The sequence below is a fragment of the Rattus rattus genome, chromosome 1 (assembly GCF_011064425.1).
Source record: "Rattus rattus isolate New Zealand chromosome 1, Rrattus_CSIRO_v1, whole genome shotgun sequence".
Lineage (NCBI taxonomy): Eukaryota > Metazoa > Chordata > Mammalia > Rodentia > Muridae > Rattus > Rattus rattus.
In genome coordinates this window covers 155494975-155517306 of record NC_046154.1, presented here as the reverse complement: position 1 = coordinate 155517306, position 22332 = coordinate 155494975, and the positions used below count along the sequence as shown (strand labels likewise).

Here is a 22332-nt window from a genome sequence, read left to right as displayed (position 1 = left end):
TCTAAAAATTTTAGGGTCACAGGACTATACATTAAAAACCCACACTTGAGCCTGGGAATGTAGTTCGGTTGGTAGAGTGATTGCGTAGCATGCAAGAAGTCCTGTACTGGGGGCTGGAGATGGCTCGGTGGTTAAGAGCACTGACTGCTCTTCCAGAGGTCCTGAGTTCAATTCCCAGCAACCACATGGTGGCTCGCAACCATCTGTCATGGGATCTCATGCCCTCTTCTGGTGTCTGAAGGCAGTGACAATGTACCCACATACATGAAATAAATAAATCTTAAAAAAAAAAAAAAAAAAAAAAAGTCCTGGACTCCATCCACAGCACCACATAAAATCGCACAAGTGGTGCGAGCCCAATCAAGCACTTGGGAGGCAGAGACAGGATCAAAAGCTCAAAGTCATCCTCTCCAAAGCGTCAACACAGTGAATTTTGTGTGTGCAGTGTTTTGTTGAGACAAGGTTGATTTCCAACTCATAGAAATCCACCTGCCTCTACCTCCAGAGTGCTGGAATTAAAGACCGGGCTATGAAGCCCGACCCAGCTTTGTGTTTTTGAGACAAGGTATAGACCTGTGCTGTATAGACCAGGCTGACCCACCTGCCTCTGAACCTAGCAAATTTGGAGCCAGCCTGGGCTAGATATTGAGAGCTTATCTCAAAACAAACAAAACCTCATACTCTTTGAAAGTAGAATATACTACAAAACCAATATTTTGTGAAAGAAATAGTTAACTGATTTACACACCATCTTTTAGTTCTACAAAAAGATTCAACAATATTAAACCTGAATTACTTAGCTCACCTGTTGTTGTTTGTTTTTAATGCAAGCTTTCCATAGGTCCAGGCTAGTCTCAAACTTGGGGTAGTCCTGGAAAGTGTTGAGATGACAGCTGGACACCATCATATCTGGCTAACTTAACACTTATTTGTTTGGTTGGCTATGTTTTCTAGGAAGCATTGAGAAAGTTAAACATCTGAAAGGAACCTTAAGCTTGGGCTGGTCAGCTGGTTCAGCCTGTTTGGGCACTTGTGCAGGTCTGGTGACCTTCCATCCTTGAGACCCATGGAAAGGTGGAAGAGAACAGACTCCACCGACTACACACACATCAAGTACACATAAACAAAGAATGAAAAAGAAATAAAAAGGAAAGGATATGACTTCCCTTAGGTATGGAGGAGGATAAAGTTCATTATAAACATGTGGGAGAGCAGAGGCGGGGGCAGAGTGATTCCCCAGTCCAGTGGACATGACCAGACTGACCTTGCCCATGTAGGGGGAGGGAAAAGGGGAAGGAGAAGGGGAACCAGATGTAGCAGCCTGGAACCCAAAGGTACAAAAAGGATGGGTAATCAAAACGTTTGGATTATGCAAGAAAGAGCCTCTGTGGGAAGGGGGAAGGGTAGCCCAGCCCGTGGGCTAGAGAGTTCAGGTAGAGGGCATAGTGGGTCAGCCAGACCCTGTAACAGGTGGGGACTAAGGGATCCTGGGAGAGCCTGGAGGCCCTGTCCACTTTGATATGCTAATTAGGCATCTCAGCCATTTGTCCCTGGTTTGAAACTTAATGTTATCAAAATCTGGGCTGAAGAGAAGACTCACAGTTAAGAGCACTAGCTGCTGTCTCAGAGGGCAAAGATTTGATTCCCAGAGTCTTCAGCACTTCTGTCTGTAACTAAACTCCTGGAGAATTCCAAGTCCTCTTCTGGACTCTGGGGGCATTGAATGTAAGGGTGCACAGTCATATCCTCAGGCAATGCTACATCCATACTCATAAAAACAGAAAATATAAAACTTTTTGAGACTTTGAGTATAAGGAATGAAAATGAGGATTTGTTGGAGTAGCAGACTTTACAAAGACTGGGAAATGATGAAATCACAGACAGGAGAGACCGAGAGTGACTGGGAACAGATGTGGGACTGTAGCTCAGTTGTTAGGCTTTTGCAGCATATGTGAAGGCACTGTTCCATGCCCAGTACTTCTTAAAACCAGGCATGATGGTGAAAGCTTGTAATGTCAGCACTTGGCATATGGGAGTCAGAGGTTCAGGGTAAGGTATTCTTGGCTACATGTTAAAGTTTGAACCCAGCCTGGGCTAAATAAGACCAACCCTCCATCCCCTTCAAAACTATTTTGCAATCTTTGAATCCCACATGAACCATTTAGCCTATGTAACCTACTTTTGCCTTCATCTGTGAGATGAGGATACTCCTTACTGCTCCAAAGGACAGCTAGAAAGGCAACAGGTAATGTATGCACAGGACTGTTTATTACTATTAAAAGTGTAGCTAGGGCTGGAGAGATGGCTCAGCGGTTAAGAGCACTGACTGCTCTTCCAGAGGTCCTGAGTTCAATTCCCAGCAACCACATGGTGGCTCACAACCATCTGTAATGAGATCCGATGCCCTCTTCTGGTGTGTCTGAAGACAGGTACAGTGTACTTATATACAATAAATGAATAAAAAAAAAAGAGGTATGGCCTTTAAAAAAAAAAAAGTGTAGCTAAACCAGGCTCTGTGGCCCATCTACTTGGGAAGCTGAAGCAGGAGGATGGAGAGTTGAATGTCCATCTACTTCTATTCATGAGTAACTAATTTGGAAGACTCAGTTCTTCTGAAATTGAGTGAGTGAAGGGGAGTGGTGCTGGTGTGAAACTTCCTCACACTCAAGTTTTTTTTCTTTCTTTCCTCCTCCTTTTCTTTGACAGGGTTTCTCTGTGTAGCTCTGGCTGTCCTGGAAGTATGTAGATAGACCAAGTTGGCCTCCAATTCAGAGATCCCACTACCTCTGCCTCCTGAGTGCTGGGACTAAAGACATTCACCACCACCAGTTTTTTCTTTTCTTAAACCAACCTTGGATTTAGCAGTTGATACTTCCTTTGAGACTGGGACTTCCTGGAATACATAACAGAGGAGTACATGCTAGTTCTTCTGACCAGGACAGTGTTGAGGCTACTTGGGCTCATGGATTGTTTCTAAGTCTGTTGGTAAGTCTAGCCTAGGAAGAGACCTATTATGTGCACTTGCACACACAGAGACACACATGAAGGTCAGAGGACAATCTTTCTTTAAACTTTTTTTTAAAAAAGATTTTATTTCTTTTATGTATGAGAGTGCATTGTCACTCACTGTCTTCAGACATACCAGAAGAGGGCATCAGATGGTTGTGAGCTACCATATGGTTGCTGGAATTGAACTCACAACCTTGGCAAGAGCAATCAGTGCTCTACACCACCGAGTCATCTCTCCATCCCCAGGGGGCAATCTTGAACTTTGGCTTGTTTGGGACAGGTTTTTTTTTTTTTTTTTTTTTGTTTTTATTCTTTTTTTTTCCGGAGCTGGGGACCGAACCCAGGGCCTTGCGCTCGCTAGGCAAGTGCTCTACCGCTGAGCTAAATCCCCAACCCCTGAAGGGACAGGGTCTTTTGCTCACCTATATGACCAGGCCAGCTGACCCTTGAACTTCAGGGATGTTCCCGTCTAATTCTCCTAAGCTGCTGGGATTACAGATTCATGATAACTGCACCCAGCATTTACATGGTTCTAGAGATCCAAACGATCTTCATGCTGTGTGACAAGTGGATTTTTCCCTTTATCATTTCTCCAGCTTGTAGTTTATTGTTTTCTTGCACACTGGCTAAAGTTTGAAACTCCAATTTAGTGTCAATATTTTTGGGTGGTTCTGCTCAAGAGCTATACAATTATTACTTAAAAAAAAAAAAAAAAAAACAAGATTTGGGGTTGGGGATTTAGCTCAGTGGTAGGGCGCTTGCCTAGCAAGTGCAAGGCCCTGGGTTCGGTCCCCAGCTCCAGAAAAAAAGAAAAAAAAAAAAAAAAAAAAAGATTTGACTTTGTCTTAGTCAGGGTTTCTATTCCTGCACAAACATCATGACCAAGAAGCAGGTTGGGGAGGAAAGGGTTTATTCAGCTTACACTTCTAAATTGCTGTTCATCACCAAAGGAAGTCAGGACTGGAACTCAAGCAGGTCAGGAAGCAGGAGCTGATGCAGAGGCCATAGAGAGATGTTACTTACTGGCTTGCTTCCCCTGGCTTTCTTGGCTTGCTTTCTTCTAGAACCCAGGACCACCAGCCCAGGGACAGCACCACCCACAATGGGCTGGGTCCTCCCCACTTGATCACTAATTGAAAAAATGCCTTACAGCTGGGTCTCATGGAGGCATTTGCTCAACTGAAGCTCCTTTCACTGTGATAACTTAAGCTTGTGTCACGTTGACACACAAGAGCAGCCAGTAGAGTCGGAGGCCAGTCTGGGTCTATAAAGAGTTCTAGGACAGCCAGGGCTATACAGAGAAATCCTGTGTCGATCACCACCCCCCCCACCCAAAAAAAAAACAACCCCAATGAGTCTTTAGTAATTTTTTTTTTTTTTGAGACAGTTTCTCTGTGTAATAGCTTGCTTTGTAGACCAGGCTGTCCTTGAACTCAGAGATACGCCTGTCTCTGCCTCCTGAGGGCTGGGCACAAAAGCTTGCACCACCACGCCTGGCTTAGAAATTATCTTTTTAGGGGTTGGGGATTTAGCTCAGTGGTAGGGCTTGCCAGGCAAAGCAAGGCCCTGGGTTCGGGTCCCCAGCTCAAAAAAAAAAAAAAAAAAAAAAAAAAAAAAAAGTTTAAAAAGAAATTATCTTTTAAAATTTCCTGTCTTTTATTTGCATGGGTATTTTGTCTGGGTGTCTTTGTAGCACATTTGTACAATGTCCACAAAAGCCAGGAGTTAGGGGGGGAGGGAAGGGGATGTTTGCCCGGAAACCGGGAAAGGGAATAACACTCGAAATGTACATAAGAAATACTCAAGTTAATAAAAAAAAAAAAAAAAGCCAGGAACTTTGAGCCCATCTCTATAGCCCGGTAATTATTATAGCACAATTAGATAATTATTATTCTGTATTGTAGAAGTTTAAATTGATCCACTATTTCTTAGAAGCTGAGACTAAGTAATCCAGAGTATATAGAAACTTAAATAAGGAATTTTGCAAAATGGCTTTTAATATTTTCCCTTTAAGAGTAGGTGAGTAAATTTTTTCAGACAAGGTCTCATGAATGTGGCTCTTAACTCTGCTGGCATGGAATTTGACATGTAGCCCAGGCTGCCTCAGATTCAGAGATCTGCCTACCTGTGCTGGGATGAAAGTCCAGTGTCATTATGTCCTCACCCCTTACAGTAGCTTTTTTCTTTTGGTTAAGTTGGCTACATTTTCAATGATTCCTTTTTATTTTTTTAATGTGCATTGGTGTTTTGCCTACATATATGTCTGGGTGAAGGCAGATTCAGATCTCCTGGAATTGGAGCTATAGACAGTTGTGAGCTGCGATGTGGGTGCTAGGAATTAAACCTAGGTCCTCTGGAAGGGCACCTAGTGCTCTTAGTCACTGAGCCACCGCTCCAGACCAAGTTGGTTACATTTTTAAGTTGCTTCTTTGTGAATTCATCCAGGTGCTGAGGGAAAAAGGCACTAAGACTGAAAATGCTTGATAACATTCTATTAAGCCCTAATATTGTTCATCTTTGGAAATCTCGGTAGCTTTAGTTATTTGGTTAAAAATTATCTTTTTTTTTTAAAAAAAGATTTATTTATTTATTTTTATGTATATGAGTATACTTCAGACACACCAGAAGAGGGCATCAGATCTCATTACAGATGGCTATGAACCACCGTGTGGTTGCTGGGATTTGAACTCAGGACCTCTGGAAGAGCAGTCAGTGCTCTTAACCGCTGAGCCACCTCTCCAGCCCCGGTTAAAAATTATCTTAAGGAGGGACAAGAGAGCCAAAGAAAACATTTGACATGAAAGACAAAGGGAGTTCTATTTGGGGGAAAGCAGAGGGTGACAAGAAAGGAAAGTATAACGTAAATGTATGCATGAGTTGTCGGAGGTAACAAAAGGGAAATGTGAAACTCATTCTCCTACATGCTGACTGAAAACATTAGTAAATGGGGCTGGAGAGATGACTGCTCCTCCAGAGGTCCTGAGTTCAATTTCCAGCAAGCATCTGGGATCACAAGTATCTGTAATGGGATCTGCTGCCTTCCTCTGGTGTGAAGACAATAACAGTGTGCTCTAATATTTATAAATAAAGTAAATAAATCTAAAGAAAAGAAAAAAGAAAACGGAAAGAACCAGGCATTCTTTCCAGCCCCCAGGAGGCTGACAAAGTTGGACGGCCACAGGTTCCAGGTCAGCTTGATCTAGAGTTGACACCTTCTTTTTTTTTTTTTTTTTTTTTTTTTTCTTTTTTTTTTTTTTTCGGAGCTGGGGACCGAACTCAGGGCCTTGTGGTTGCTAGGCAAGCGCTCTACCACTGAGCCAAATCCCCAACCGACCCCCTCTCTCAAAACAAGCAGACAAAATGGTTAAAAAGCAAAACCAAAGCAGATCAAACTGAGCAGTGTTGTCAGCTGCCAACTTGGCCACCGGAATTTGCTAAAACCAAGCGCTGGGTACACCTGTGAGGGATTTTTAATTACATCACTGAAGTGGGAAAACCACCCCAACTCTATCTGGCTAGTTTGAAGAGGTCACACCTTCTATGTAAAGGACACGGAAGAAGGGAGCTCTTCCTTCTCATGAACAAGTCCATTCCCTCACTGGCATATACATGTGTTCTGTTCCTTTAAAGAACCATGACTAATTTAAATGGATTGTGGTGTAGCTGAGCCTGGCCCTGCATGGTCTGAGGCAATTTCTTTAGTATAGAATAGAGTTTATTCAGGGCATAGGGAGGGGAGTTGAGAGGGTAATAGAGATAGAGAAAGGCAGAGAGAGAGGAGAGGAGGGATGGGCAGGGGGGAGGGGAGGGGAGGAGTGGAGTAGAGGCCGGCCATTAGAGAGGGGGGAGGGGAATCCGAAGCGGGGAGGGGAATCCAGATCGGGGAAGGGACGAGAGGACAGATGAGAGCAAGCTTGCTACAGACTTCCAAGTGCTGGGATCATAGGTGTGAGCCATGACTAACTTACACGGCTGAAGGACAAGGCTGTCATTTATATAAAACCATGGAGGTGAGGGAGGATTCCAGAGTGCTAAAATAGAAGTTCTGGCCAAACTCCTGCTCACTTATGCCTCTGTACAGTGACGGGTAGAACTGAGTACACCAGAAGCCTAAGGATTATGTTTTTACACAATACATTTTACAGACTTTTGCAGTGCACTTATTCCTTGATTTATTGTTTCTTTCAGGGCCCTTGACACCCTCTTTGGTCTCAGAAACCAGGTCTCTTTGACATAAATGATTTCTCAAAAGAAAGCTCTGAGGGGTTGGGGATTTAGCTCAGTGGTAGAGCGCTTGCCTAACAAGCGCAAGGCCCTGGGTTCGTCCCCAGCTCCGAAAAAAAGAAAAAAGAAAGAAAAGAAAGAAAGCTCTGCTTTAAGGATTCAGTCACACTGACGATTCTACTGCATTGACTAAATGCTCCATGGTTGAATGTAGAAGGCATTCACATTGGTTTGATTGGGTTGTTTTCTTCAGAAATCTTTTTGTAAATCTAAAACAAAATAGAAAACAAAATTTTAAAAGTAAAAATGTAGTTTAAGTGAAAGAATTAGTAAAGGAAAATAAAACCATTTATCTCCCTATTTTGCGTTGTTTCAAGCTGTTAATTCACACCACATACAAAGACCTGTTTTCACACTTGCTGAAGTCCAAATTATAGGCTGATCCAGGGCAGAATGAGAATACAGAAGACTTGGCAGCAAGCCCGCTCAGTGGGTGTGGGTGCTTGCTGTCACGCCTGAAGACCGGAGTTCAAAACCCAGGACCTGCGTGAGTGGGAGGAGAGAACCAGCCACTGCAAGCTGTCTTCTGACTTACACACACACACACACACACACACACACACACACACACACACACACACACACACACACACAGAGCTAATAAATAAATGTAAAGCAACAAAAAACACCCAACTAAAATCACAATAAATCAGTAATTTGTTTTTAACTAGATTAGACAAAGATTAGTTTTACAAAGACAAGGGGAAGCTCGTCTTACCGCTCTTCTTGAGAAGTGCCCCTTTCCGAGATTTATCCAGGTTTTCGAGAAACTGTTCAAATACTTTCACGTATGGTGCTAGGCTGGTCCTTTTATAATCTAAGTCATAAGACATGTACATTAGAACAAGCACACTGTCAGAAAGAACATGAATATTTTAGAACAAACAGTTTTTTGAAGAAGTTAGTAAGACTGACAAACCTTTAGTCAACGTAATAGGAGATATAAATGAATCAAACAGAGAACAGAAGGTGTTATTTTGACACATTCCTCCAAAATACTGAGGCTCGGTAGTGATTAGTATGAAAACTTATACTCAGAAGAAGTAGAAGGATTTCTAGATGCACATCACATACCAAAAAGTCCAGGAGACATGAATAGAATACCACAAATGGAAGCTGGACAGAGGCACTGATGTCTCAGCCCCTCTAGTTTTTTGAGACAGACAGGGTTTCTCTGTGTAGTTCTGACTGTCCTGAACTCCCTTTGTTGACCAGGCTGACCTTGAACTCCCAGATACTCTCCAGCCTCTGCCTCCCAAGTGCTAGGACTAAAGGCATGTGCACCATGTTTGACTTATCAAGGATTATCTCATACCAATTTTTAAAAAGTTTGTTCCACAAACAGAAAAGGAGGAACACCACCAGATTCATTCTATGAAGGCAATATTATCCTAGTAGCAAAACCAGGTAAAGACACAACCACAACCACAACCACAACAACAGCAACAACAACAACAACAACAACAACAACAACAACACACACACACACACACACACACACACAACTACAGACCAATTTCTTTGATGAGCATCGATGCAAAAATTCTCAACAAAATACTTGCAAGCTGAATCGGGGACACATTGAAGATTATACACTACGAATAAGTAGGCTTCCTGCCGGAGAGGCAAGTTTGGTTCAACATATGCAATCAATAAATGTAATGCATCGTATAAATAAACTCAAGGCAGAACCGCACGGGTTTCTACTGATGCTGAAAAGGCATTTGACAAAGTTCAGTGTGCCCTCATGATCAAAGCTGTAGAGACTATAGCTGGAACAGACCTCAGAACGATAAAGGTTATATATAATAAACCCATAGACAACGTTATGTAAAGTGGAGACAGACCAAGAACTTTTCCTCTAAAAATCAAGAACAAGACAAGGATGCCTGCCTTCCCTCTTATTTCTTTTGCCTTTTTAGACTCCTTTAATTTCATGTGTATGAGTGTTTGCCTGAATGTGTCTCTGTGCCACATGCATGCAGTACCGATTGAAGCCAGAAAAGGGCACTCCTGGGACCTGAGTTACAACCAGCTCTTACAGTGGGGGCTGGAAATTAAACCTGGGTCCTCTGCAAGAGCAGCCTGCTCTCTTAACTGCTGAGAATTCTCTCATTACCTCCTCTACTCTTTATTTGATACAGTGCTCAAAATCTTAGCTCCAGCAGTTACAAAAAAGATAGACCTAAAGTTGATAAAAACAGGAAAGGAGGAAGACAAGTCATACTATCTGTATTTACAGATGACATGATTCTTTTTTTTTTTTCTTTTTTCTTTTTTTTTTCGGGGCTGGGGACCGAACCCAGGGCCTTGCGCTTGCTAGGCAAGCGCTCTACCACTGAGCTAAATCCCCAACCCCAATGACATGATTCTTTAAAGACTCTCTAGAATATCCTAGAAAACTTGCAGGGTACAAAGTCTGCCTTTATATCAACCGATAATGTATTCTCAGAGAAAGAAATTAGGGGGCTGGAAAGAGGCCCGACTGCTCTTCCAGAGGTCCTGAGTTCAATTCCCAGCGACCACATGGTGGCTCACAATCATCTGTAAAGAGATCTGATGCCCTCTTCTGGTGTCTGAAGACAGTTATAGTGTACTCATATATAATAAATATTAAAAAAAAAAAAAAAAAGAAATTAGGAAAAATATCCCATTTAACTTTTTTTAAAATTTTATTTATTTTTTGGTGCATTGGTGTTTCATGCATGTCTTTGGTCGGATCACCTAGGACTGGAGTTACAGGTAGCTGTGAGCTGCCATGTGGGTGCTGAGAATTGAACTGGGGTCCTTTGGAAGAACAGCCAGTGCTCTTAACTACTGGGCCATCTCTCCAGCCCCAAATATCCCATTTCAAACAACTCTAAAACCAGAAAACGAACTGCTTGGGAATATATCTAACCAGAGAAAGCACTCCACAACAGAATTTACCATGGAGCTGGTTTTAGGACAGATAGCGGCCTAGGGTGGCTGGCTTCTAAGGATTGTTGCCTCCAGGAGTGCAGACAGGCAAAAAGCTGCCCATTCAGGAAGCCTTGGCACAGTAGCTTACCTCTGACTCTGTGTCTGCTGTCAGTTTCATTTTCCTCCTTCTCCTTCTCATTGGTGGAAACCACATCCAATTCCCGGCAGATAGCACTGTAAGCCACACAAAAGAACTTTGGGGTTGGTTCCTGGTCCCACATCACCCAGTGGCATACAAGCACTCAAAATCCTCTGGGAAAACCATGTGTCTGAGGTACAGCTCAGTGGTAGAGAGGCTGCCTGCATATGTAAAAGGCTCTGGCACTTGTGGCACGTAACAACAGGCAAACAACCAACGTGCCAGCTCAGTAGGGTCTCATGTATACCAGGGTGGCCTTGAACTTGTGATGTAGTCAAGGACAGCCTTGAGTTCTGAGGCCTGAGGTTACAGGTGTATACCACATACCTGCTATTATATATGCCATCCAACTAAGCTACACTCTTGCTCCCCAACCTAGAGCTTGGGAGCTTCCTGCCTCTGTCTCTGGATCACGGCATGTCATTCATTACTTCTCCGTCTAGGGATCATGTATAATCTATTTAAAATTAAAAAAAAAGTCACAAATGAGGAATGATCACTGATTGGGAACATACCTTATAGTTGGAACAACAAATGGATCAAACTGATCCACTTTCTGAAAATCGATAGGCACAGAAATGCGACCTGTAAGAGCCAGAGGTTATAAATGCATGACTGTGGGTTGTTGTGTCTCTGAATTATTTTTGGTTAAAATTTACAAAGTTCTGGGGATGTAGTTTAGTGACTTGCATGCTTAAGGTCCTGGGTTCAATTCTTAGTATCACACACACACACACACACACACACACACACACACACACACACACACACACACGAGGCAAGTCTTTTTTTCAAAATCTTTGCTATTACAAGGACTTTTGTTTTAAATACAGTTTTTGGAGCTAGGGTCCCACTATATAGCCCTAATCATTCTTGAAGCACTGCCATGTAGAGAAGGCTGGCTTTGAATTTGCAACCATCTTTCTGTCTCTGCCTGGGTACTGGGATGAATTATATGCATGAGACACCACACTGAGCTTGTTTTGAACTAAAGTCTCATTATGTAGCCTGATCTGGTCTTGAACTTCTGAACCTTCTGAGTGAAGAGACTATATGCATTCACTGCTACACTTGACCTCAATGGACATCTGAAATTTAATGTCTCTGTGTGTGTTCTATGAACACGAGTGCAGGTGCTTGCAGGGGACAGAGGCATCAGATTCCCTTGGTTTATAGGCAGCTGCGAGCTTCGTAACGTGGGTGCTGGGATTTGAACTCAGGTCCTCTGGAAGTGCCTTCTACCCACCGAGCCACCTCAGCAGTCCCACAATGTACATCTTTACGAAATATTTTGGAAATACATGGTCATGTGCCCATAATGATATTTTGGTCAGATGATGGGCTGCACAGACAATGGTATCTAGCAACAGGCAGCTTAGTTTGTATAAAAATAGACTGTGATGTCTGCTTGCTAATAGAGTAAACATTATTTCTCTAAAGGTGATACTGGTGACTGACCCGTGACCTTTGGTAGCATTATCTTATCAATTGACACCCGAGGAAATACATAAAATGAGTATCTAGGAGCTTGGTATACAATGATTCCTTTTGAAATGCGGTCCACTATGGAACCCTGGCTGGCCTGAAACTTGCTATGTAGCCAAGGATGACTCTGACCTTCCTTCCACCTCCCAGGTTTCTAACTCTTGCTTCTATCTTCTAAGTGCTGGGTCACAAATATGTAAAATCTTTGTTCTAGGCTTTCAGTTTGTTTTTTCCTTTTCTTTTCCCTTCCTTCCTTCCTTCTTTCCTTCCTTTCTTTCTTTTTTTAGACAAGGCTGTCAGATAGCCTAGGCTGGCCTCAAGTTCCACATTGCTGACGACTTTAAACTGATCCTCCTGTGTCCTCTTCCTAATTAGTGGGATTATAGGCCTGTGCCATCACACACAGTTTATAGTTGCTGGGGATGGAGCCCAGGGCTTTGTGTGTGCTAGGCAAGCACTCTACAAACTGAGTTACATGCCCCTTAACCCTAACCTTTACATAGCAGCAATTCTCTTGGTAGTTCCTTAACCAACAAAGGGAACATAGGTAGATAATAGCCAACAAGTTAACTCTTCAACCTTTCACTTCACAGACACATGCATTCGCAACTAATGACACCCTTGCTAACACATAAGAAGGCAGCCGTGGCGACACATGCCTTTAATCCCAGCACTCTGAGGCAAAGACGGGAGGGAGGATTTCTGTGAGTGAGTCCCACGCCAGCCAGGCTGCACTGTGAGACCTTGTCTCACAAAACAGAATGAAAGAAATGTTTTCCTTACTTTCTTTGCATCATACCTGTCTTAGGGTGAACACTAAAAGGGCTCTTCAGTAAATGGTTGACTCCTTTGCTGACGTTGATATCCAGGCGTGGGAAACAGTACTGGAGCATAATCTCCCACTCTAGCCAGGGGCCGCACTTATCATTCTTGGTATTCTAAAAGCAGACACGAGACCACAATGAGGATCAGAAGGAACTTTAACCATTTTTAAAGCACAAACAGTCATAACTCGATTAGAACTGTGCTGACATTGATGACTACGGATCCCAGGGGTGTGTACCTGTGGTGCACTGGCCACTTTCCTCAGGTATTCCCAGCGCTGAGGTGAACTGTGAAGTCTCTGAAACCCTTTTTGCAGCTCATCATGAACTGGTGATGCTTCATTAAGGACCATGCTCACTTGGGATAATTCAATGAGTAAGTCTTTAGTACATATTATTACCAGAATGTTGAAGCTTCGCACATTCAGAAGGTATTAATGATTCCTAAAACACAAGTGCTTAGCATTTATGGCATTGAAAATTCCCTTGGTCAACTATAGTAGTGACCTGGCAGAAGAGAATGCTAGCATAATTAGAAGGTATTTATGACACATCATATCTAAATGAAATGACTCCTCATTCATTAACCACTTACTCTAGGAACAACTTATAAAATGAAAAAACTATTTTACAAAATGGTTCCATTTCTTACTGTATCCCAGTGATACAAAAATGTAGAAGTGCAGGAGATAACTGCATAAAACAAAAGATTAAACATCTAGGAACATAAGAGACTATGCAGGTAGCACACATGTATAATGTCACAGAGACTATGCAAACAGTACACATGTATAATGTCACAGAGACTAAGTAAATGCACACATGTATAATGTCACAGAGACTATGCAAGCAGCACACATCTATATGTATAATGTTTAATATCTATATGTATAATGTCACAGAGACTATGTAAATGCACACATCTATATGTCACAGACCAACACAACTGGCTTACATAGTAACCACAGGAAAGGATATTCTCAGGAACAAGGGCTAAAATCTTATCCCAGTTTTCTTTATTTTCAAGAATATCTTGGTCAACTAAGGCATATTCTTCAAAGTACTTTTTAATTATGTTTATAGATTTTCTGTAGGAACGACAGTAACAACAGTGTTAGTAAGAAACAGGGTACACAGGCATTCTACTAGGTGAGGTCACTATTTTTCCTGAATTTCTATAACTAGATAAATGGAACTAGACCTTTCTGTTAGTTGAGCTTAAAACTAGACACTGAAAGCAGAAATAGCCTAGCATGTACCTGTCACAGAATAGGTAGGTATTTGGGAAAGGTTTGGTTCTTAAACAAAATTGGGTCTTTTTGAGACAGGGTCTCACTATATAACTCTGGATGGCTTGGAACTCACTGTGTAGACCAAGCTGGCTCTGTAGAGGTCTGACTGCGTCTGCCTCCCTGGTATTGTGATTAAATAAAGGTGTGTGCTACACCATGCCTGGCCTAAATGATTACTTCTTAAATCCTGTAATCTATATTGCTAACATCATAGGACATGCAACAGTGGTAGAGATCCAGGTGGAGTTCCAGGAGAGCCAGAGCTACACAGAGAAACCCTGTCTTGAACTGTACCCACTTCCCCACTAGTCTGCGGTTTACAAATGTACTTCATCGTGTGCCATTTGTCTTGGTCACACACATGTGGTCCCCACGTCATTCACACAGGGGGTGCCTCCAGCATTTATCAAGGTCACAGGGTGAAACTGGGGTAGAAACAGCTAGAATTAAGTAAACCAGGACCTACATGCTAGATGTTGACAACTGCTCGGGTGATGTCAAGCAAACCATACAGTTCTCTAAAACCCACTTCTCTTGTCTTTAAGTGGAAGTACTGTCATGTTTCTCTTAAAGTCCTGAAGGTTATTGAAAATGACAGAACACATGGGAACAGGACAACTTAAAGTTGGAGGCTGTTGGCTGCAACGGTTACTGGAAACACTACTTGGTGGTGAAAACTGGCAGCAAGAGGATCCACAAGCCCATGTGGCAAACCAGAGACCCTCTGGGTCTTTCCCAACAGACCTGACAAAAGGGTGAACTTTCTCATTTAGGTGAACCTTCTTTTTAACATCGTGACCACCCTGAAAAACAAACCACCAAAAAAGAATTTTATGTATATTACAAAGCATAAATTAAAAACAGCTATAATAGGTTCTATTATCCCATTTAAAGCTATATAAAGCCAAAGACAGTGGCTAAATTCTGAATTACAGAAGCTTGGATGCTTTTTTATTTTCTTAGAAAGATTTACTTTATCTTTTGTGTATGTGTGTACGTGTGTGTGCGTGTGCGTGTGTGTGTGTGTGTGTGTGACAAAAGTGTAGCTAAAAAGGTGGCAAGACCAGGTCAGGTCCTGGGAAGTGGGAGAGTAGACAGTGGCTTTAACCACTGAGCCATCATCTCTCCAGCCCAGAGTATCAACACCTCCAACTTCCTTTAACAAAATTCCTTTTGTTACAATGGAGGATGCTTAGCAACAAAACATTTAGTATCTTCTTGTTGCTGATGTTGGAGACAAGGTCTCATTCTACAGCCCAGGCTGACCTGAATGAACCTCACAGCCATCTTTCTGCTTCAGATCCCAAGTGCTAGAATTATGGTCATGAGATGCCACACATATTCATATATATATATATGGCAGCATATATATATAAAATTTATTTATATTTATATTATAATAATATCATATATAATATTATTTGAGTTTCACATACTTATATGATGAATTTTAGTTATTTTACCACCACCCCCATTCCTCTCCCCACCCTCCCTTATTGAAACCCTTCTTCCCATTTTCTGCTCATTTATGTCTGAGAATCACTGAGTTTAATTGAAGTTTCTTGCCCCGGTGTGGGTGAGATGTTATTTCCCAGAGCAAGGGCCACTTACTAGCAGTGATGAGGACATGTCCTCCCTCAGGACGTCCACATGAAGGAATGGGGCCTGGCGGTGGTCTTCTTACATCCATGAGAAATGAACTGTTGCTAACCCTCCTCATGTGAAGGACTTCAACACAGCCCAGCTATAGTGAGCACTCGAGTGCATTGGCCATGTCATGTCCAAGAAGACGTCTCCCCATCCTCTGGCTCTTTCTTTCTATTCTTTCCTGCAATGCTACCTGAGCTCTGTGTGTGTGTGTGTGTGTGTGTGCGCGCGCGCGCGCGTGCGCGTGTGTATGTGTGTGTGTGTGCACGTGTGCCTGCCCACACTTACATGTGCAAGTATCTTTTAAAAGTAGCTATTATGGCTTTACATGATCATTGCTAAGTTCACTTACTCTAGGATATGAATGCTATAAAAAATATATTTTCTGTTTCATTAAAAGGTCTGTGGGGCTGGAGAGATGGCTGAGCCATTTAGCGCACTGACTGCTCTTCCAGAGATCCTGAGTTCAATTCCCAGCTCACAACCATCTGTAATGGGATCTGATGCCGTCTTCTGGGGTGCATGAAGACAGCTAGAGTGGACTCATATACATTAAATAAATCTTAAAAAAAAGTTCTGGGTAATATCTTCTAGAGAATGACATGGAGACTGTTAATTAAGAGACCATTACCTTTATAAGACTCAAGTACTCCACGATTCCGGAGCGAACAGCAGAGGACAGCTTTCGAACAGACTCATCACAGACCCAACAATGTACACCTCTCCTTCCTGAATACACCCAGAGGCGGTGCTTAAATCCAAAGTCCTCTGAGGAGTGATAGAAACAATAGGGTTTAAAACGACTCTATAACCTTGCTTATCCAATGCTCACATTTTCCACACACACTCTCACTTTCCACGTGTGCCCATCCCAGGCAGGGTGGGTACTGGTGATGCATTGAGACAAAGTCTTAAGTTACCCAGGATGGCTTTTTGTTTGTTCTTTTGAGACAAGGTTTCTTTGTGTAGCCCTGGCTGTCTATAGAGCTCCATCTATCAGCCTGCCTCTGCCTCCCGAGGGAAGAAATTAAGTGTCTACTGCTACCATCCAGATAACCCACCCAGGCTGGTCTTACACTTGCTCTTGAACTCCTGATCCTCCTACCCTGACCCTCGAAATTACTCCTATGCACCACCAGACCAGGCTTTCTCCTCTTTTACTTTTTTTTTTTTTTTCCCCAGACTGGGGACCAAACCCAGGGCCTTAGCTTCCTAGGCAAGCGCCCTACCACTGAGCTAAATCCCCAACCCCATGTTTTACTTTTTAATTTGTGGTTTTGACATATGCCTGTGCATGTACACGGGGAGCTCAGAGGCTGATGCTGGGTTTTGTCCTCTGTTGCCGTCCAATCTTCTGAGGTCTCTCACTGCCTGTGGAGCTCACTGATTTAGCTACACAGGTTGGCTGGGCAAGCCTTGGGAATCCTGTCTCCACCAGCCTGTGCTGTGGTTTTAGGTATGTGCCACCACGCTTGGCTTTTACAGAGGTGCTGCAGAGCCAAACTCAGGCGCTCATGCTTACATAGTGACAGTTCCTCATTTTCCCCATGCCAACTTACCCACAACTTGCCATGCACCTGGAGCACTGGCCTTTCTTACCCATCACTGTCTTCCTAACAAGGATTTCTTTCTTTCTTTAATAAATAAATCTTTTTAAACTTTTTATTTTTATTTATTATATATTAATATACTGTAGCTGTCTTCAGTCACACCAGAAGAGGGTGTTGGATCCCATTACAGATGGTTTTGAGCCACCATGCTGTTGCTGGGAATTGAACTCAGGACCTCTGGAAGAGCAGTCAGTACTCTTAACCACTGAGCCATCTCTCCAGTCCAAGGATTTATTTCTTCCTTGATTTATTTTCATTAATATTCATGTGTATGTGATGGTGCCTACAGAGGCTAGAAGGATAGTACTGGATCCCTTAGAAATAGAATAGAGGCAGCTGTGAGGCAAACCACACAACAGTAGGAAGCAGCTCAGAGGTCCTGTAATTTGAGGGGCGAGGGGGAGTTCAAGGTCATCCTTGGCAATGCAGCAAGTTTAGAACCAGCCTGGGTAAGACTGTTTCTTTATATTTCATGTCTTGTATGGAGAATAGAACCTAGCACACAGAGCTGCTCCACAGCGGACTGTACTGGGGGAAGAAACACTGATTTGTATACACCTGTATTAACGTTTTTAATACTAATTTTTCTCTCTTGTTTTTCCTCTTTTTTTTTTTTTTAAGATTTATTTATTTTATGTATAAGTACACTGTCGCTGTCTTCAGACACACCAGAAGAGGGCATCAGATCTCATTACAGATGCTTGTGAGCCACCATGTGGTTGCTGGGAATTGAACTCAGGACCTCTGGAAGAGCAGTCAGTGCTCTTAACCACTGAGCCATCTCTCCAGCCCTTGTTTTTTCTCTTATGTTTCAGGGGAAAATATTAGACATGTATGAGATCTGATAATGAAATACAGAGACCAAGTGGATAACACACTGAAATGCACAACACACTAACACATACAACACTCAACACACTGACACATATGACACACTGACACACATGACACACTGATACAACAGACACATATGACACACTGACACACATGACACACTGACACTACACAGACACACTGATATTCCCAACACAGACACATATGACACACTGACACATACCCTTCAATGCCCGATCTATGATACGCATGGCCATTGTCATGAGAGTCCAGCACTTGGAGCATATGTCTGCGGAACTGGAACACAGCCGTCATTACTCACTGCCAATAACATCACCTACCCCAGCAGGAAGGCGCTTACCTGCAGCATCTCCTTACGTCGTCATAGTCTGTCATGTCAATGTCAAAGACCAGTTCTTTCTCCTGAGCCTGGAAAGCCCCCAGCTTCACTGTGTTGTGTTGGCTGGGCTACAGATAAAAAACGGCATCAGGTTCTGCAAGGGCTGCCCGTGTCTATTCACACGCAGTAAGTCAGAGATGCTGCCCAATACCCCGTCTAGGACACTTTAGATACTGTGGAGCTCATACAGTCTGAATTGATGGCAGCTTTGTTTTTTATGGACTTAAAATAGGGTGTTGTAATGAATAACAAAGCTATGTTAGGCTTCTAATAAGTAAAGGTCTATACAAATAATTCCCTATTAGGGGTATTTTACACATATATACTTATTTAGGTCCCTTCGACATATTAAAAAATACTTCCTCAAATGAATCTCTGTTGTTGTTTTGAGACAAGGTCTCATGTAGCCCAGGCTGCCCTTGATTACCAGCAAGCCCCAGTGTCCTCCGTCCTGCCCAGAACTGATGTCATAAGTCCGAGTGTGGACATAGCCAGCTTTCATGTGGATGCTGGAGGTCTGAACTCAGGTCCAAAGCAAGTGCTTTTCCTGTTGAGTCATCTCTTTATCCAGAGACTCAGGCCCCTCTCCTCACAGCTGTTGGCTTTCACTGATGACCCAGGAATGAGACTGGATTCCTTTCAAAAGAATCTGACCAGATGTGTTGGGCACTGTTCTAGGATCTAATCAGAGGTCTCTATGTTAGTGGAGATTTTATCCCGACAAAGATCTAGGCAAACTTAGCTCTGAGAGTCCCTAAGAATATGGCTCAGCCAAATCGCTTCTCAGTAAAACATCACACCCCATTGGTGAGTGCTTTGGTACATACCTACAATTCTGGCAACTTCTGGCAAAAGCAAGATTATACATGGCTGTGTATGTATGTGTGTGCGCGTGTGTGTGTGTGTGTGTGTGTGTGTGTGTGTAGTGTTAAGACTGCAAAGAGAAGGGGTTGGGGATTTAGCTCAGTGGTAGAGCGCTTGCCTAGCAAGCACAAGGCCCTGGGTTCGGTCCCCAGCTCTGAAAAAAAGAAAAGAAAAAAAAAAAAAAAAGACTGCAAAGAGAGTTTAATGATCTATCATTGAAATCCTTGAAAATAAGATATTGAAAAAAAAGGACAGGATATTTAGAAAAAGATACAGCTTCCCCAACAATAAAGATGATGGGTATTGTAAGGGTCCATAGATACCTATCAGAACGGACAATAAAAGGCACATGCCATGGTGCACAGTAGTACATTTTCAGAGCTAGGAAGAGAAAAGATTGACAGAAAATCCTAAGAGCTTCCAGGTCTCATGTAGTAAGGAGAGAACTAGAATGGTGTTAGTTCCCCACACCCTGGTTCAACAGGGATAAAATGTAGGGTTTCACACGACACACGCTCTATGGCTGACCTTCAAATGTAAGGTCTCACAACTCACACAACACATATTCTACGACTAATATACATTCTAGCTTCTTTTCTGAGAAATTTAGCAAAATCTTTTTTTTTTTTTTTTTTTTTTTTTTTTTTTTTTTTGTGCTGGGGACCGAACTCAGGGCCTTACGCTTCCTAGGCAAGCGCTCTACCACTGAGCTAAATCCCCAACCCCTTTTTTTTTTTTTTTTTTTTTTGATTTTTTTTTCGAGCTGGGGACAACCCAGGGCCTTGCTTCCTAGGCAAGCGCTAGCAAAATCTTTTATACTTACTGTATGTGCATCTGTGTGTTTGCAGATGCACCTGTGTAGGCTGAGGTTGGGTGTTTACTTAACTGAGACAGGGTCTCTGGTCTCTCCCTGGTTCAGCTAGTCTGTCTGGCCAGCAAACTCCAGGGATTTTTTTTTTTTGTCCCAGCCTTGAGGGCTTTTAACATGGGTACTGGGGATTCCCAACTCAGGTCCTTTGGCAAGCACTTTACCAATAGAATATATCCCTGGCCTTGGGCTTATGGTTTTGAACATAAGTTTGTTTTATTTTGGCTTTCAGCCAACCAAATCAAAGTTGTGCTCCTTGCCCTCAGTGCCTCTGGCAGCCCTGGCTGTCCCAGTACACTCTGTGGATGAGGCTAGCCTCAAACTCCAACTCACAGATCCTCCTGTCTCCAGGATTAGAGGAGTAATGCCAGGACCCCAGCAAAAAATGTTTTCTTTTTCTTTTTTTTTTTGGTTCTTTTTTTCGGAGCTGGGGACCGAACCCAGGGCCTTGCGCTTCCTAGGCAAGCGCTCTACCACTGAGCTAAATCCCCAACCCCAAATGTTTTCTTTTTAAAGACATGGTCTCATGCATTTAAAACTGGCCTCTGCCTCCTTTAGGCTGGGACTCAGATAATGCACATCACACCTGCTTTATGCGTTCTTAGGCACGGAATCCAACAGTTTGTGCATGCCGGGCACATACTCTTATCAATGAGCTACATTCTAGCCCAAAGCTTCCTTTTTTTTCTAAACCTAGTAAGAAGGCAAGGTATTAACAGCCAAGTGATTTTTCAGTCAGTAGAGTGTCTAAACGAGACTAAAATTTACTTGCCGAAAAGCAATAGACTCTAAAACATTACCTTCAAAACTTGGGGGCACCAACTCACTCTGGCTTATGAAACAAATAAAAAAAAAAATACAAACAAAATACAAAAACAACAAAAAAGATTCCTTACTCTGTGAGAATATACTGCACCTATATCAATCTTATATGGATTCATTTTCTGCATCTCCTTTTCCAGATCACTCTGGTTGTTGAAGGACTGGTAGCGAATGTAAATATCATCTTTCAGTGTGAATGAAAATTCACGGTGTTGAAAGTAATTCTTTGTCACTGCAAAATAATTTTAATTTCAATTTAGGGAATTATATCACCTTAACTAACAGGAAGACATTTTTAAACGATAGAATCTTATTGTGTAGACTAGGCTGCCCTAGAACTTACTATGTAGCCCAGGCTGGCCTTGAACTCATGAAAAGCCACCTGCCCCAACCTTCCGAATGTAAGGATTACAGGTATGAATCACTAGGCTCTCTGACATATTTTTGATGAGTGCCCTGTGCCCAGCACTGTTCTAAATAGCCTGTAATCTGAAGGGGCATACAATTTCACATTTTCTAGGGACCAATAAACAAGGAGGTGTAAACTCTTCAAAGACGAAATGCCAGTCATCCATGAAGAAGGTCCCTTTCTTCTTCCTAGGACCTGGTTGGAGGTCACATCTTCGTGCTTGCTTGTTGTTGGTCCCTTCCTTTTTCTCTTTCATTTACACAGTATGGTCATTAGGTTCCCCTGTCTTTTTGTACCTTAAAGGTGGTGAGGAGGGATGGAGATAACTCCCGTCGGCACCGAGGGCCTTTACACAGTATATAAGGATATCCCGCCCAGAATTTCCTCACACACCGCTCCCAGCCCCACTACCCATCCCGTTCCAGCCTCCATTACCTCCGCCATAGTTGAGCCAACGATAGTACTGGGCGTAAGGAAAGAGTCTTCGGTAATAAAGCTTGAGTAGCTCCGGCAGCTCCGCGGGATCAAATAGCTCCATGAAGTAAGGAACTAGACCCGGACAGGACTGACACGAGAATTGGCGGGAACAGCACAGGACTCCACGGTTGCGCACGCATGGACCCACGCCACCGCCGAGGCCTCTGGGAATTGTAGTTCTTGCAAGTCTCGCAGGTGCGGCGGACTCCGACTGCTCTTTTTAGCAAGAGGGTTGTCCCAGAGAAGGAGAGACCGTTAGTATATTGACTTAGATTAGTAATGATAGGATTTTAAAAAGTCCTGTGCAAAAGATGAATATTTTAGAGATAATATCAATATCTCATAAAGAGGTTTTGGAAAATTGTCAGAGTTACTGTATTCATTATTCGAAATGAAGACCACGTGAG

The 22332-nt window shown here is 42.8% G+C and overlaps 1 protein-coding gene across 2 annotated transcripts; it reads right to left on the bottom strand.

Annotated features, from left to right (window-relative positions):
- Nucleotides 1-7153: 7153 nt before the first annotated feature.
- Nucleotides 7154-22054, bottom strand: Prim1 (DNA primase subunit 1). 2 transcript variants are annotated; one of them, XM_032908806.1, is made up of 13 exons: nt 21884-22054; nt 21114-21271; nt 18447-18553; nt 18309-18382; nt 16273-16409; nt 14739-14797; nt 13681-13790; nt 12942-13033; nt 12678-12816; nt 10909-10978; nt 10343-10428; nt 8012-8110; nt 7154-7502 (listed from the first exon to the last, which is right to left on the bottom strand). In XM_032908806.1, exons 1-13 carry the CDS (start codon nt 21984-21986, stop codon nt 7483-7485), a joined length of 1254 nt encoding a protein of 417 aa, XP_032764697.1. In that variant the 5' UTR covers nt 21987-22054; the 3' UTR covers nt 7154-7482. The 2 variants fall into 2 exon arrangements, with proteins under 2 accessions (XP_032764697.1, XP_032764687.1); XM_032908796.1 differs by lacking the exon at nt 21114-21271 and having other exon boundaries at nt 21884-22015.
- Nucleotides 22055-22332: the final 278 nt, after the last annotated feature.

Excerpts from the sequence above, each read along its gene's own strand:
- Prim1 (XM_032908806.1), bottom strand. The coding sequence starts at position 21,986 with ATGGAGCTATTTGATCCCGCGGAGCTGCCGGAGCTACTCAAGCTTTAT. Across the intron at positions 13,791-14,738 it reads AAAGTTCACCCTTTTGTCAG|AAAATCTATAAACATAATTA; the intron begins GTCTGTTGGGAA and ends TCGTTCCTACAG. Across the intron at positions 13,034-13,680 it reads TTTAGCCCTTGTTCCTGAGA|CAGTTCATGATGAGCTGCAA; the intron begins ATATCCTTTCCT and ends ATGAAGCATCAC.